The sequence below is a fragment of the Cervus canadensis genome, chromosome 20, assembly GCF_019320065.1.
Source record: "Cervus canadensis isolate Bull #8, Minnesota chromosome 20, ASM1932006v1, whole genome shotgun sequence".
In the NCBI taxonomy this organism is placed as follows: Eukaryota; Metazoa; Chordata; class Mammalia; order Artiodactyla; family Cervidae; genus Cervus; species Cervus canadensis.
The window spans coordinates 58,918,692-58,935,690 of NC_057405.1; the positions used below are offsets into that span (position 1 = coordinate 58,918,692).

Below are 16,999 nucleotides of genomic sequence, written 5' to 3' on the forward strand. Positions count from 1 at the left end.
TCAGCATATTTATTCAAACATTCAATTTTTAAAGTCAACTTATTTCCTTTTAATTCTGTTCTCACCTTGCCTTCTAATGAGCTAAGAAGAGCTGACACTTTGGAAAGATTACAGAAAATTCTATTGTTACCCTTCACAATTCACATCAAGAGTAATTTTTTTGGTTCTTTTTATTTGTTTACTTTTTAATGTCATTTGAAATAATATCTGGAACTTTTTATTATACTTTAGTGATTTTTATGCACTGCATTATATTTAGCTAATTTTTAATAAATTCCTTTTTGTGTTATGTATTAGTAGGCAGCCTTTATGTGGATAAAATTGTTTGCTTAGAAAGTATGGGCTTTTATCTCTGAACTTTTTCTGTTACTTTTTAAACTAAATTTCATTTATCTTTCTAAATTTCTCTCCTGTTATTTCTGGCTATTATAAATACTATCATTTTATGTAAAACTCTTCCTTTGGCCTTTAAATACTAAGATAAAATGTTGTGTCTTCATTAATTTTCTCTTTTGTATTACCAGCTTATCTTCAATTACTTGAACCACTTTCACTTAATACCCATTTGACAAATAACTAATGAACGTGCACTATGTACTAGGCCCTGGAGATGCCTATAATGGTGTATAAAATAGGCATGATCCATATTCTAGAGGGAAAGGCAGATAAGTATTCAAAAGCCAACTGTCAGGCAGAGTGATGTGTGCTAAGAGAAGCAGCTGAGGATATGCCCACAGGAGTGCAGAGGGGGAGCACCTGACTAGAAGGGCAAGGGGAGACCTCATCAGGATAGAAAGGATAAACAGGAGTTATCCAATGAAATGGGTGGGAGGACGGGAGTAATACGTCCCAGACTGAGCGAGCAGCATGTGTAAAAATGCAGGGGTCCAAGAAAGCTCAGGGGTTTTGAGGATCTTAAAGAAATTTATGATGTCCAGCCTATAGAGTACAAAGTGGACAGAGGTTTAGGAGGTAAATTTGGTGATGTAGACGCCAAAGCTTTTTGTAAGCCATATTTAAAAACTGAAAGCAACGTGAAGACTGACATGCTCACATGTGCTTTTGGCAATGACTGCAGAACAGGCAGTGAGTTTGAATGAAGACTCAAGGTAGGAATACCACTTATGAGGCCAGTGCAGGATCCCAGGTGAGAGAGAGGGTGGTCGTCTGGCATATAATAGTGGCAGGGTAGATGGAGAGAAATACAGAGATCTGAAGGATATTGAAACAAAGAATTTACTACATTTGCTAATCGTTTGGACACTAGGGGATAAAATGGAAGACAGTGAGAGAGGAGGAGGATCAGGGACATCTTTAAGGTCTTTGGCTTGAACAACTAGGTAAATCATGGAGCCATTTCCTAAGATAAGAAATATAGTGAGAGGAAAAGTTTAGGAGGACAGATGATGAGCTCAGTTTGGGACATGTATTTTGAAGTATTTATGGGACACTCAATTTGGGATTCCAAAAAGCAGTTAGATACATGGGTCTGAAACTTGGAAATTGGAGTAGAATGTATAAATTGGGAGCCATCAGCATAACTGATGGTGCGCTATAGCCATCAAAATCACAGAGACTGTCTAGGGAAATATCTAGGGTGAGAATAGAGCCCAATTCAGACACCTGAGCAATGTCAGCGCTTTCTTTAGGAGATGCATGGACCCCTACCTAGGACTGTGTGAAAGAGAGGCCCAAAATGATCAGTGCCATTCGCTGCTTCTCTTTATCATGTCTGCTTTCATTCCTACAAGCCACTCCTGTCCTGAAATTACGAGAATCTCTTCCACCTTTTCCTCTAGGTGCACATATTTGTAACAAACTCCTCTCATTTCTACTCAGCATACACATGCCCACTAGTTAGTTTTACTCAGACCCTAGGCCATGTTTTCTTCCTCCTGCCACCCTTACTGGTTGCCTAGCCCAGCATTTCAGACACAACTCATGATACAGACAAAGACAAAACTACCATCAAGGCCTTGAACTGAGGCCCTTTCCAAGCTAAACATAAGAGACTTTTAAACTACTGACCCTTAAATTCTTAAAAGTTTTTAAATAAATAAATGCCTAAGCCTGGCATATACATTAACAACATTTGAAATATCTTCTTTAAATCATAAACATAATTAATATACTAACATCTAAGTTTCTGGTTTAAACAATAACCTATCTGGTTTTTTAAAGGATTAATTTAAATATTCCCACTGCACATTACTTGTATGTAATATGGTATTACTTACGTTGTTCTTCTAAAGTCTTTCTGAAGTGTTGGGTATTCTGGCATCTTTCTAATATCTTCCCAGTCTTTATCTTAGGCAAAAAAAAAAAAATATTGAATGTTGTTACAGGAAATAATGTTACTTATCAAAAATCTAGTTATTTTAGCTTAAAAATATACATAGAAATACTAAAATGTCCTTTTCAAAAAGAATGTTTTTGAAATATGACTCAAATATTATTTTGAAAAAAAAAAATTACCTGCAGGAAATCCCATGACACTAAATATTCGGTCTAGTTGATCATGATGAAAAGGATTGCTTGTTTTTATATCTTCCTGACGACAGTGAAAAATAGGTTCTGAAGTCAACAGTTCAGCAAATATGCAACCTATTGCCCATATATCTATGAAGGAAGAAAAACAAGTTTTTGTACATATTTATTATATTTCTTTGGTTATAATTTCTTGGTATAATCACAACCTACATACAAAAATATTTTTCAAGGTAGGCAGATGGATGAAATAGGTAAAAGAGCTTAAGAGGTACAAACTTCCAAGGATGTTACAGGGATGAAATGTACAGGAAGAGAATAAAGTCAATGGTATTGTAATAACTTTACAATGGTGATAGATGGTAACTGGACTTACTGTGATGATTATTTTGTAACATATAAAAATTATATATGTCATATATCTTAATATAATACTTCATATTAAGTATAGCTTTTAAAAAGAAAAGAATCCCCCGAATAAATTTTTTAAAAGTTTTCAGTGAATACAATAAGTACACTAAGAAAACATATATATGACATGAAATAGCTGTATCATTGGGCTGCCCTGGTGGCTCAGACAGTAAAGAATCCGCCTGCAATGCGGGAGACCTGGGTTCGATCCCTGGGTTGGGAAAATCCCCTGGAGGAGGGCATGGCAACCCACTCCAGTATTCTTGCCTGCAGAATCCCCATGGACAGAGGAGCCTGGAGGACTATAGTCCATGGGGTCCCAAGGAGTTGGACACGACTGAGCGACTGAACACCATAGCTCTACCATCACATAACAGACTGAAAGTCAAAAAACATTTACTTGTAAATTTCCTGATCAAGATAAACTTGGGGAACTCAATTTAGCAAGCAATGAATTTTCTTTACATTTAGGCAAAAGCTTTTCTAACCACTATTAATAATTGCTGAAGCATTCAATTGATAATCTAATACAAGGCATAACACTCGGGATGGGGAATAAGTGTAAATCTATGGCTGATTCATATCAATGTATGACAAAACCCACTGAAATGTTGTGAAGTAATTAGCCTCCAACTAATAAAAAAATTAAAAAAAAAAAAAAAGATGTGATAGAATAAAATAATATCATGATCAGGTAAGGTGATATGTTTCTTTACAGCAATCAAATATATAATGACTAGAATTTTTGAGTTGTCAGCCTAGGCAGTACAGATTACACAAAATGATTTGGGAGAACTCAGCTTTTGTCTGAAAGATACCACCTTCAGTGTTTTCAAGAAGTGGTAAGGTCTGCTGCTGCTGCTGCTAAGTCGCTTCAGTCGTGTCCGACTCTGCGACCCCATAGACGGCAGCCCACCAGGCTCCTCCGTCCCTGGGATTCTCCAGGCAAGAATACCGGAGTAGGTTGCCATTTCCTTCTCCAATGCATGCATGCATGCTAAGTTGCTTCAGTTGTGTCTGACTCTATGCGACCCTATGGGCAGCAGCCCACCAGGCTCCTCTATCCACAGGATTCTCTAGGCAAGAACACTGGAGTGGGTTGCCATTCCTAGAAGCTGATAAATACAAGTATATACAAGCATTGCGTGACACCAGTAAAGAGAAGTGATCTGAACATACTCACTTAGATGCTGCCCCAGCTCCACCATGCCAAGATAAATTGAGGTATCTTTCAGAGTTTTCTTAACTACTTCAAATAACCAGTTAAAGATGATTCTACTTAGATTTTACACATTGAAAAACTATAATATAGTTTTAATCTAGATTCTAAGACTGTAATATTTATAATGCTTTGCCAAATGTACATGTGAATTAATTCTTGTGAGATGTATATTCATACTTGCCCACTTAATGCCACTTAGTGTTTTGAAAGTTAATAACACACAGACTATGGGACAGCATAGAAAAGTACAGTGTTTAGAAGTCTTCTAAACATAGGAATCACTTTCTGTAGACAAGCTATCAGGTAGAATTACTTTTGGGACGCCATTTCATGAATTACTAAATGAAAAAAATATATAGTAATGTCTCATGTATCTGACTGCATTCAGGGATGGTTTCCCTCCACCCAAGTTAGCCTTCTGGATAATGGGAACATATCCTTTCAATAACCATTTTTATTATGTTATTACCTGCCATCTTAACAGGCTGTAAAATATAACTTAATCATCCTCATCATGAAGATCTATCACTAAAGAGTAGAATAATAATACTGTTCAGTGACGACTTTGTCTTGTTTTCTCTGCCATGTCATGCTGGCCGTCCCCTTGGCCCTGCCATGGCAGCCTCTGACTGTCCCAAGTCTTCCTGCAGCTGCCTCTACCACGCAGTCAATGGAGACTGCTGTATGTTGCTGGCCACACGGTTCCTGGTTTGCCCTCTAATCAAAGGACAGGGGCCTGTATCTAGATTTCCTGAAGAACTGCTAAGAGAAGGAACCTCAATGTAGCAGGTAGTATTAAATTCTAGGGTGTCTTGCCTCATGTTAGCATCTAATTGTAAATGATCATTTGGCTCCAGCATCATCTGTACCCATTTCTCAGCTCTTTCCTTTATCAATGACTTGCACTTTTCTCTTTCTCCCTCTCCCCTCTCCTCCCTGCCTCCCCCGACTCCACTCCCCGTGTGTGTGTGTCTCACACACATACCACAACCATCACCACTCATCTCCTGGGCTAAACCTCATTTCATAAATTTTCACTGATGCCAAATCAAACTCTCTTTTATATGCTCTGAATAGAAATAATACTCATTTCTGATATGAACCAGGTACACAGAATTCTAAGAATGAGTAACTGTATATTTATGTCTGCTATGAATATATAAGCTAACTAATGTGGGGATTATTATTTTTCTATCTTAATTTTTTCCCTAACTTCTATCCAGAATAAATAATCTGGATGACTAGAATTAGAAATCAGTGATTATGTTTTTATCTTTAATTGCTAAGTCTCATTTTTACTGAGCTAGTAAGTCACAAGCTGGTTAAAATTCAATTTCAGTTCTCCTTACCCTGAGGAAATAAGAAATATAGTTGGTTTCCAGTTCAAACCCAATTACCTCTATTTCCAAAAAACACATCTATATTTTACAACAGTAGAGCAGTTAATCAGAAAATATTCATAAAACCATGCTTCTTAAAGTGTGGGGACCACACACAACAGAATCACCAGAGGTACATGTTAAACATAGGCCGTGGGTTTGCTAAGAATCTCTGAGAGTGAGACAGTCTTTGGTGGGGCATCATTTTGTTTAACAAAGTTTCCGGCTGAGTCTTCCTTTTCTTCCTGGACTCTCCCTTCTGACACAGACTGCATGGTGCCAGGTAAGAGCCCAGGGCACGGGAGGTTCTGCTGTTATCACATCCTGCATTCCCACCCTGTGCCCGGGGCTATCTCAGCACCAGTCCTGTTCTAAAGCACCAACTGTTGCTCCCAGCTAGCACTCCTCTTTGTCTTAACTTTTGGCACCTTCCTAGCCTCTGGTACCTTCTGAGATTCTCTAGATTTTATTGTTCTCAAGAGAGTGAACTAATAACAGAAAAAGCAACTGTAATGCTAAATGTCTCAAAAATAAAGCCCCTCAGTGCACCCACTGGAATGGAAACAGAGTCAGGCTTATTCTAAGAACCGCTCTGTCCCAGCGGTCCCCAACCTTTTTGGCACCAGGGACCAGTTTTGTGGAAGACGATTTTTCCACGGACCAGAATTGGGCGGAGGGGGGATGATCCAAGCACATTACATTTGTTATGCACTTTATTTCTAATCTAATGCCACTGCTGATCTGACAGGAGGTACCAGTCCACGGCCCAGAGACTGGGGACCCCTGCTCTACCCCTTCCATTTACTTTTAGTATAAAAAAAAGTCCTCCCGCCTTCACAGACAGCTGCCACTGCCCTTGGCTGATAAGGGTGACAGCCTCTGGTCAGGGGTCTTATTTCTACAGGCTCAGCTGCCAGGGCATGGGTCTGAGGTCAGTCTCACATGCCTCTACTATCAAACACATATGGTTTTCCTTATGATGCTGTGGCCACTCATACATAGCCTTTTTCACTAATTTAACAAAATCCTTCAGCAGTGCTTATGAAGAATTACAATATTCCACACTGCGCTAGTGTCTCAATCCCTAGACAAAGGAAGTATAAATGTGTTCTGGGTATCTGAGTTTTGCAGAAATCAGACTTCCTGATGAACGAGGACATTACTATATTTTAATTTTTGTTTCCGTTTCTACCCATGAAGAGGTTAATTATGAGTTTGATCTCTTCAAATGTGAGAACTTCCTTGATAACTCTTTGATAGTTCTTTTCAGTTTTTTCATAAGCTTAACAGGGAAAGGATTGTGCCTGTCTATTTTTAATAATTTTATAATTTAAGTGCCTTTATCAAATAGAACTTGACCAAAGCAGCTGAATGCAGTCAAAATTAGTCTAATACAAGTAAACAGAATTCAAGAAAAGGAAACTTTAAAGAAACACAGTGAGCAAAATGTAGCTACCTTATAGAACTAGGCCTTCACATGAATGGTCTAGTACTCCGTCCCTGTCTTCTCCTTTCACCTCCTTTAAAGCAGCACCTAGGTTTGAGGGTAACTCTCTCTTCCCGACTCCCTCAGTTGGCATCTGGGCCCTCTGAGGACGCTATAGGGCCAGGCAGCAAAATCTCTGATGCCTGTGTTCTGAAGCAGACTTTACATCCTACAGATTGTGTTTTAAGGTTTTCCTGTTCAGTGTTTATGCTTGGTGAGATGGCAAGATGCTGAGCACTGCTAGTCTACCCAGGCTCTGTTTCCTACCTTAATGGAGAAACTGCCATTCTGGTAACTACAATGGCAAGAGAGAAGGATCAGTCATATTGTTTCTTGCTTAGGACAGGACTGACTGACTTTTTCCCAGATAGCAGGGGCTCCCTCCAATAACTACACTACTTCAGTTTTTCTGTTTTTCTTTTTGTGAAGAAAACTCTAAACCTCTCTCCAGTTCTTCTGATCAATAGTAGGTAGGTGCAAAACAAAGTCTGCATTTTATTATTTCTATAGCAACTCAACAAGATCAGACACTTCTATCCTCTGAAAGCAAATGCTTTCTTTTAGGCCCGAGAGGGAGGAGACACATGTGTGCTGACGGCCGATTCACACTGTTGCACAACAGAAACCAACACTGTAAAGCAATTATCCTCCGATTAAAAGTGAATAATTTAAAAAAGAAAATGCTTTCTGTTTTTAAAAAGAATCATATTCTCCTAAATAGCTGAATATCCAGAGCTCCTAGAATATAAAATCCGGGAATATAGATGACAACAGGACTTTCACAAAGCCATATAAAGTGGCTTTTACAAAGCAGCTTTATTATACCCTTTAGTATTTATCATAAACACAGTATCACACAATAATGATATAATACTTACCAATTATAAGTCAATCATTTCACATTAACTTACCAATGGCCTTTGTATAATGCCTTGCGCCAAGCAAAAGTTCTGGAGCCCGATACCAGAAAGTCACCACTACAGGATCCAGATCTGCCAGTGGCTTTAGAGGAGAATTGAACAATCTGGCAAAACCCATGTCAGCTAAAAAATAAAATCAGTTAATAGGAACTCAGTGTGGCATGCTATTGTAACCAGGATGACAATAGCCACTAACCTTACAAAGCACTCCTTTTCAACCAGTGATCTGTACTAGCACCAGATCGCCCCTTCTGAGGGAGATACTGTTATTGTGCCTATTTTACTGATGAAGAGACTGAGGTTTAGAGATATTCTGACTTGTCCAAAGTCGTAGGACTAGTACGTATAGAGTCAGAATAAAAATCAAGGTCTGATTCCAGATTCGTGGCTTTCAGAGACAGAATAATATTTGTATATGTTTTTAAAGTCTAAACGTTTTCATGATTATGACTTCTGTATGCCTATATATCTAAAATCTTGAGTCTATCTTAGTTCAGCCTGTGCCAGAGTTGGCTTTTATGGACTCACGAGAGCCAATTTAAGTATCTTCCCAACATGGTGTTCAGTAATGTCATGTTTGTGGCTTGAAATTGGCTACGGTGGGAGTATTTACATCCTGAAAAACAGTGCATGCTATAAACTGGGGTGATTTTTTTCCCCCAGAAAGCCAGTTGTCGTATAGTTACTAGAACATCACATACATGTTTTCAAGAACATATATAGACTATGTAAGAGAATTTGTTACAATTCAGCACTTATAAAGCTCTATACCAAAGCTAACTAATTTAAATACTAGAGGTATACAAAAGTAGTACAAAGATTATTACTATTGATATAATAATGTACTGGTTACTATTTAATTTTCTTAAGATTTCCTAAAGAACATATACATTATATCTATAAAGCATTTCAGAGCTTACAAATGATTTTCATACACATCATCTATCATTTCATCTAATCCTCATAAGAATGCTGGTTTAATAAGTATTCTCCCCCTACCCCCACTTCTGTGATGAAGAATCTAAGGCCCAAAGCAGTTCAGTGACTTGCCCAAAGTCATAGGGATAGGAAGTAAAAATGCCTATAATAGGAAGTAAAAATGCCTATATAGGAAGTAAAAAAGCAAAAATCATGTTATCGTTTAGCAGCTATGTTCTTAACCATGGATCTGATATACAACAGACTATACATATGATAATTGCATGTCACAAAGGTAAAAAAATAAATCACAAAGATAAGCCTCTATCATTTGAAATAGGTAATACATACAGTATAGTTGGATTATATAATGGTCCCCAATGTACTATACAATGCACAAGTGGTACATTAAAGTTGCAACTATAGAGTATCATTTAATCTAAAACCAATAGGCTATGATATACATTAAACTTTTAATTTACAGTGATTTTATTTCTTTAGAGTTTGAATAATTCACAGGACTTTCTGAGAATGCTTTGGAGAACATGGGTCTTAAAAAATAAAGCTATCCAAGGATGCCTGTGCTGATGCCTACACTTTTTAAACCAAATTTCCCTATAGCAAACAAAAATATTCAAAACCAGTCTACCAATATTACACCTACCTCAAAGCACTGCTTTATATATTGAATAGATGCTGACTGTTGTTGATGGCAAAGTAATATGATGGAATACTGTTTCCTCCATTGAAAAGCATTCTATTTTTAAGTAAAGGCTAAAGCCAGTATTTCTCCCCTTATTCTCTACCTTCTTAGCTTTATGTAAGCCACACCAATTCACTGAAACATGAAATCAAGCCCAGAGAAACAATAAATACTCCTAAAAATAATTTTTTTCAAACCATTTTTCAAATGATTACTAATTTAGACAAAATGTAACTAGCCTAAATGTTACTAACACCTGTTTTCCTAAAGTTGGATATGAGTTAAATTATTCAGTTCAACAGAGGTAGTAAAATTGTGGTGTGTGTGCTAATTAGTATCAAATGACAGAAAAGCAGCAGAAGGCAATGTCTACAGTCAAGGAGCTTACACAAAGGTGAGATGACAAAATATATGGCGTAGATAAAAAGGGTAAGTACTGTAAGACAAAAAGGAAAGTTGCTACTGGTTTCTGTTAGACTCAAAGTCCCTTGCAGGAAGAGGTTATGTCTCCATGGTTTTATCTGGAACAATGTTTGATAAACATTTGCAGAAGCTGACTAAATGGAAAGTGGAACTTGAGCTGGATTCTGAAGGCGGAATCACTGTGAATAGTAAAGAAGGCAATGAGCATTTTAGGGAAGGCCTGTAAGTCTCAGGTGCTGGGGAGGGGAAGCCTCTGATACAGGGAAGGGCACAATGTGTCTTTCATTCAACTCTGCTTTTTCTTTCAATCAAAAAAGAACTGTATTAAAGTGTTAAGCATAGATATCAAAGCATTACTGGTTTTTTTTAATAATGTGCTATTAAAACAAAATATAAAAATAATTTAATCAACTAGGTTAACTATAACTGTTCACTAGACCTTTACTACTAATTATTGTTGACTTTTAACCCTGACTTTCTCTCTAATCTTGGGTAGAATTATAATCCTAAATTCTTAACAATAAGGCAACTAACTGGCCTGGCTGGAATACAGAATTCATGCTGAGTAGCAGAGCTACTTGGGAGACTAAGGAGAAGACATTAAGTTTGGTGACTGGGATAAATGTGATGACAGCATTGGAGAGTACAAGATGAGGATGATGAATTTGGTTTGGAATTAATGGAATCCAGGTTGCCAGCAAGACATCCAAATAGAGAGTTAGAGTGAGAGAAGAGAATTTGAGATCCAGATCTTAAAATCATTTTTATAAAACCCAAGATTTTAAGGCCATAACTTATCAATTCCCTAAAGCAGTAACTGTAGAGGGAGGCCATGTCTCGAGCCAGTGCCTAGGTTGTCTTGAAACAGAAGGTTAGTAGGAATGAGACAAGAATGAATAAAATACAGAAGTCACAGCAAAAGGAATAAAAAAAATAGCATTATGTGATGTCACAAAGGCCAAAGTAAAGACACTCACAGTGCCAGACGAGCTAGAAGGACAAATGACAAGGCAGTAAAGGAAAACAGACTAAACACAGGCTACTACACTTGGTAAGATAAAGACCATAGATAGTCTTGGAGATAGCAGTTTCAATAGAGGAACAGAATTTGATGTCAGGAAAAAAAAAGAATTTAATAACGGATAACAAATTAGGGTACGTGAAACCGATGTGTAAGCATGATTTCAGAAGTAGAGGAACAAGGGGAAAAAATTGAACAAATGGTTAAAAAAAAAAAAATGGATATGAGAAAATTTATGTTAAAATTGGATTATGAGTGTTGAAAGGTGAAGAGGAGAAACTTGAGAAGGAAAGAACAGAAAAACTGTAATTAGAAGGACTGAAGTACAGCAGGAAGGGTATTTAGAAGCTAGAAGGGCACGGGATAGGACTGAGGAGAAAGAGACACTTTCTGAGGCTGTTTCAAAGGCAGAGCTGTGCTGACAAAAAGTGGTCAGTCAGGTCATACCAGATAGCTTTGATCTCACCAGGCAGCAATGCTTGGAGTGAAAGAGACCCCAGATTTGGAATTCAAGCCCTTCCTTTGAAAGGCCGAGTAAGCTACTGCCTCTGTAAATCCAGCTTTACTTATCTGCTGTGCCGACCAGAGGGTGGCCGTGAAAACAAAGGAGATGACACTCCAAAGTGTCTATTTTAGTGTCTCCCACAGGAGGACCATCCTTTATTTCCCTTTCACGGGGAAAAAACTTGGTACTCGATAGAAGTGTGAGGGTGAAATAGAAACACGTGAGGAAGGGTAGAAAGGGGATGAGAGGGAGGAGGAACCACATGGGAGAGGCAAAGAAAGCAGCCACCCGGGTCTTAACTAACATCAACAGAATTTTTTTATGATTCAATCTCAAGCTCAGAGTAGAGGTTTAAAGGAAGAAAAGTTGGTTTAGCACAGCTTCTTCAGGAACTGGGCTAGTGAATTAATGGAAGAAGTAGAAAACCAGGCAGCAGGGTATGTTTGGTTGAAGCAGGACAGAATGAATTTGTAGTAGGCAAAGTCAGCACAGTTCTGGATCATTTCTAGCATGATAAGTTCTAATAGCAAAGAAAGCAGGTTGATAAAATAAAATTTACTCTAAAATCTTTCTTAAAAGCACCGAACATTGAATAAATGTAAGTTCTCTTATAAAAAAAATTTAGAATAAAGCATTTCTCAGCTTATTTTCTCCCCAAATATGTCAGTATAAATGACATAAACTGGTATAAATGATGGCAGCTTCTTTTAGAACTTCCAAGGTCGCAGAGAAATGCTGAGTACAGAAACAAGACTTCTGCCAGTGCCTCAGTCTAAGACTGGCGAGTAAGCGAGTCTACACACATACATATTCACTGGGAAAAGATAGGTTGGTACCTGGCACAAGACATGCAGTAGGGACAGGGGAGGGCAGGGGCAGGTATCTGTGAGGATCTGTATGTATAAATCAGGGTCAGGGTGGGAAGGATGGGTTCAGGGAAACGTTTGGTAAAGCTGAGACAAAAGTAAGATTCAAGGCATTATGTTTAGGCTGACTATAATAGTAGCGTTACAGTAACTAGCATAAACACATGCTTGGAGTATTGTATGGGAATGAATTTTTGCTTGCCTCAGCTTAGAATTACAGAACCTTATTTTGGGAATAAATCTGAGGGATTTTATAAACTATCTACATTTCCCAGCATCTTGTCTATGAATATTATGAGGAATTAAGTTGAATTAATTTTAAAATTACTTAAGTAAGAGTATTAAAAAGGGAAACCATCTTTGCAGTCACTTTAGTTTCTTAATAAGGTATTTTAGAAATAATTACCTACCTATTTTGACTCTCCCCCTCTCAGGACCTTCTCCCATTACTAGGATATTTGCTGGTTTCTAGAAATAAAAATAGAGCATTCAAATTACTATACTCTTTTGACATGCTCTAAAATGGAAAAAAGTTCTTATAATATGAAAATGTCACTTCTGGATTTTCATCAAAACTATAATTGAATAGCAAGTACCCTCTACATTAAGCATTTGACATACTTGAAGTTAGCACTAACTTTCCCAAAACATCCTTGCTATAGAAACATCTTATTTTCAAAATTATATCATACAAATAATCACAAAGGAATTAAAGCTATCATTTCTATTTATCCCTCAGAAGTAATGACTAGTAATAACTTTAAAACCTGTACAAATTATAAGCTGTTCTATTACTGCCCACAACAAAGGGCTTTTGTGGTTGAAAATTTTTATATAAATTCCCAGCCACAAGATAATTACCTTCATTTAAATGAGTCAAGTGGAATATTTCTTGCTAAATAGTTCTAAACTACTGTAGGAAAACATGGTCAACATTCAACAGATTCCATTAAAATTCATACACCTTATGGTTCATGCAAAAGTGAAATTCCAAGTATAATCTCAAGAAGGAGGAAAATAAAAGTCAAGGCTAATACAGAGCCATATAAAGAAAAGGGTAGGCTGAAAATGTATCCACCATCTTTTAAGACTCCTTAAAAAGTCATTCTTATTTGTAGACATTTGAGTAACATATTAAAGGAGAAATTAACAGGATTTTGTGACTAGTTGAAGGCAGAGAGGCTTTTGGGCAAGGAAGTTTCCTCTGTAAATTCTCTGAAGAGAAAATTTATGATTCATTTATTCAATCAATGAATATATTTTTAGTGTCTTCCAGGACAGTGAACCATACTAAGAATTAAAAGGAAAAATAAAAGCACAGAAAACCAAATTCCTAACTTCCAGATGTTCACTATATAAATAGAAATATCAGAAGCTTTGTATAATACTAGAAGCTAATGCTAATTATGAGTTATGAAGAAGACTGAGGTCTTGGGTTAGAGGTTAAACTAGATTACTTTTAAGATCCCTTCCAATTTGCTGACTCTTTTAAAAGTCTCAATGAAAACAATAAGCACTAAAAATAAAAACGAACAGGGAGGAAATGATTAGAGTTTCCATTGTTAAGGGAAATGTTCACTGAAGGTGGGGGGCAGGGGTGATGTCCATTATCCAGATCCTGAAAAATGAATAGGAGCTAGCATGGCAGAGCACATGAAAGGTAATGACATAAGCTTAGGAGAAAGTAAGAAGTCTGACTTGACAGAAAGCAGAGGATGAATGTTGTAGGCAGCAGAATGAACCTAGACCCTGCATTGTCTTAAAAGCCAGGTGAAGTAATCTGATCTTTATATTACAGGCAGCAAGATTACAGGAAGTGTGAGGGAAAGTCGCTCAGTCATGTCTGACTCTCTGTGACCCCATGGACTGTAGTCCATGGGATTCTCCAGGCCAGCATCCTGGAGTGGGTAGCCTTTCCCTTCTCCAGGGGATCTTCCCAACCCAGGGATCTAACTGGGGTCTCCTGCATTGCAGGCGGATTCTTTACCAGCTGAGCTATCAGGGAAGCACAGGAAAGGGGGAGGTATCAGAACTGGGTATGGGTCATAAGGGCTCCATCCAAGGACTTCTCAGCTGAAATAAAGATGGAGTTATGGAGCTGAGGAACATTTTAAAGGAGAAATTAACAGGACTTACTAGTTGAAGGCAGAAGATTAAGACAAAGGGTGATAAAGATTTCACCAAGGTTTTGAGTTAATGTGACTGGAAGAATGGTGTCTTTGTGATAGAAAATCTATGAGAAGTACTGATTTGGGAGGGGGAACAAGAAAGAGAAGATGACACGTGGAGTTGTGTGAGAGGCCTGGTCGCACTAGTCAGGACAGTGGAAATAGGAAGACTCAGATTTGAAGTTTATTGTCACTGGAGCGTGGTAATTGAAGACATGAGACACGATTAGTTTACTATAGCAGAAAGAGAAAAACAGCATCAGACAAAAACCAAACCTTCAAAATAAGTTTGACAACTATTTATCAAAGCTCCATTATGTTTAAAACACTATATTGCAGACTTTCGGGAAACAAAGAAAAATAAAACATGAAGCCTTATCTTCAAAGAGGTTAATATATCTAGTAGGGAAAGAGAGAGAACTTTTTATAGAGTACAAGGCAGATTACAGAAAGTACCAAAACAGCAAAAGAAATCGCTGGGATTAGATGATCCTTCTCAGTGAATATCAGGGTAGTCTTTAGGAAGGAAATAACTTTAGATGAATTTAAGAATGACTAAGATTTTGATAAGCATAAACAAAAGAATGACTTTTCAGGCTCAGAGAACTCAAAAGTTAAGAGCACAGTCACAAAGAAAACCCACAGACATAGCATGCTGAAGAGCCTAGACGTGTTATGATGTGACTAGAGCATAGAAAGCTCAGTGAAGAAATAAGGCTAGGAACTATGTTGGGAATTAAATGTCACATTAGAGAAACTACAATTTATTCTACAGGCTGAGCCAAGACAAGACACTGAGATAATCAGATCAATATTTAGGGAAAAAAACTCTGGTAGTATTATGAAGGATAAACTGGAAAAGACAGATGGACCACAAAGTAAAGACAGAAGCCAGTTGGAAGTGGACTACAACAGTCTAGGGAGAAGTTAACTTGTGACAATGGTCATGGGGGAACATATAAGAGCATTTCAAGGTAAAAGCTCAAGATTTGGCATTGCTTTTTTTGCACTCCTTTCTCTACCCTCCATAGTCATTCATTCAACAAATACTGACTGAGCATCTAGCAGTAATTTAGATCCTAGAGATATCATACTAAACAAAACAAGGCAAAATCCTTAACCTCATGAGCTTATATTCCAGTGGGGGAAAAAGGGTAATAACAAATATACAGTACATCAGTACTGATCAATACTGTGGAAAAATAATAAAGAGAATACAAGAGATTTCTGCATCTAGTATTATGGCTGACTTCTGTCCACGGAATTCTCTAGCAAGAATACTGGAGTGGGTTGCCATTCCCTTCTCCAGAGGATCTTCCCAACCTGGGGATCAAACCTGGGTCTCCCACATTGCAGGCAGATTCTTGACCAGCTGCGCCACCAGGGAAGCCCACTTTCTTAATAATGCCCTTTTCTTAAAAGCTATTTTGTATAACACTACTGTAGTTGATTCTTTTAGCAGTTTGCATGCTATATCTTTTAATAGCCTTTTACTTTCAGCTTTTTCTAAAATCAACATAAGTCCAGTACTATAAAACAATAATTAAAGACATATGCATTAGAAAGGCAGAAACAAAACTACTGTTATTTTGAGGTGATATTAATTATCTACATAGAAAACCCAGAGTATTTACAGACAAATTATTAGCAGTAGTAAAAGGGTTTAGCAGGAAGTATGGCTCCCTGAATAGTATGAACAAGTCAGCTGTGCTTCTATACATCACGAAAAAAACTAGGAGATACAGTCTTTGAAAAGCATCATTTTTATAGCAAAAACAAAACAAAAACCTGTAAGATGCCTAGGAATAAATATATCAAATAATTTACAAGATTTTTATATAGAACACCTTGCAACCTTATCTTAAATTACATTAAGAAGTTCTAAGTAAATTAAGAGCTCATGTTTATACATAAGAAGACTCAATACAGTAAAGACATCAATTCTCCCCATACTTATCTATATATTCAATGCAATTTCCATCAAAATTCCATCAGAGTTCCCTTGCGGAACTTGAAAGGCTGATTTTAAAATGTATGTGGAAGAGCAAACAGCTAAGAATAGCCAAGAGATTCACAAGGTATTAGGAGGAGGGGATGAAGAGAAGAATCTGGCTCATGATTTATTTTAAAGCTATCGTAATTAGAATGGGACTGGTACAGAGATAGATAAACTGATCAATGGGAGAGAATGGAGAACTGAGAGAAGAACCTCAGATCAGTGGAGAATGGAAGAATTAATCATTAAACGGTGCTGGCATAGCAAGTGATCCAAATGGGGAAAAAATAAGTAAAATGAATCCTCACCTCATACCATACATACAGTAATTTCAGGAGGATTAAGGAATTAAATGTGAAAAACAAAACTTTAAAGCTGAAGGAAATAAAAAACTGGAGTATATCTTTCTGACCCTAAAGTAGGGAAGAATTTCTTAAACAAGATACAAAGAATAACCATAAAAGGAAGGACTGATAAATTTGGCAATTAAAGCA

The 16,999-nt window shown here is 37.3% G+C and overlaps 1 protein-coding gene across 4 annotated transcripts in view; it reads right to left on the bottom strand.

Annotated features, from left to right (window-relative positions):
- The window catches only part of CDK19 (cyclin dependent kinase 19), a 265,473-nt gene that overhangs the window by 11,941 nt on the left and 236,533 nt on the right, over positions 1-16,999 (bottom strand). For all 4 annotated transcript variants that reach the window (XM_043439309.1, XM_043439307.1, XM_043439306.1 and 1 more), the window contains 4 exons: positions 12,752-12,809; positions 7,897-8,028; positions 2,476-2,619; positions 2,238-2,307 (listed from right to left, as the gene is read on the bottom strand). In XM_043439309.1, coding sequence (XP_043295244.1) covers positions 2,238-2,307; positions 2,476-2,619; positions 7,897-8,028; positions 12,752-12,809 — 404 coding nt within the window. The remainder of the gene's footprint in view (positions 1-2,237; positions 2,308-2,475; positions 2,620-7,896; positions 8,029-12,751; positions 12,810-16,999) is intronic.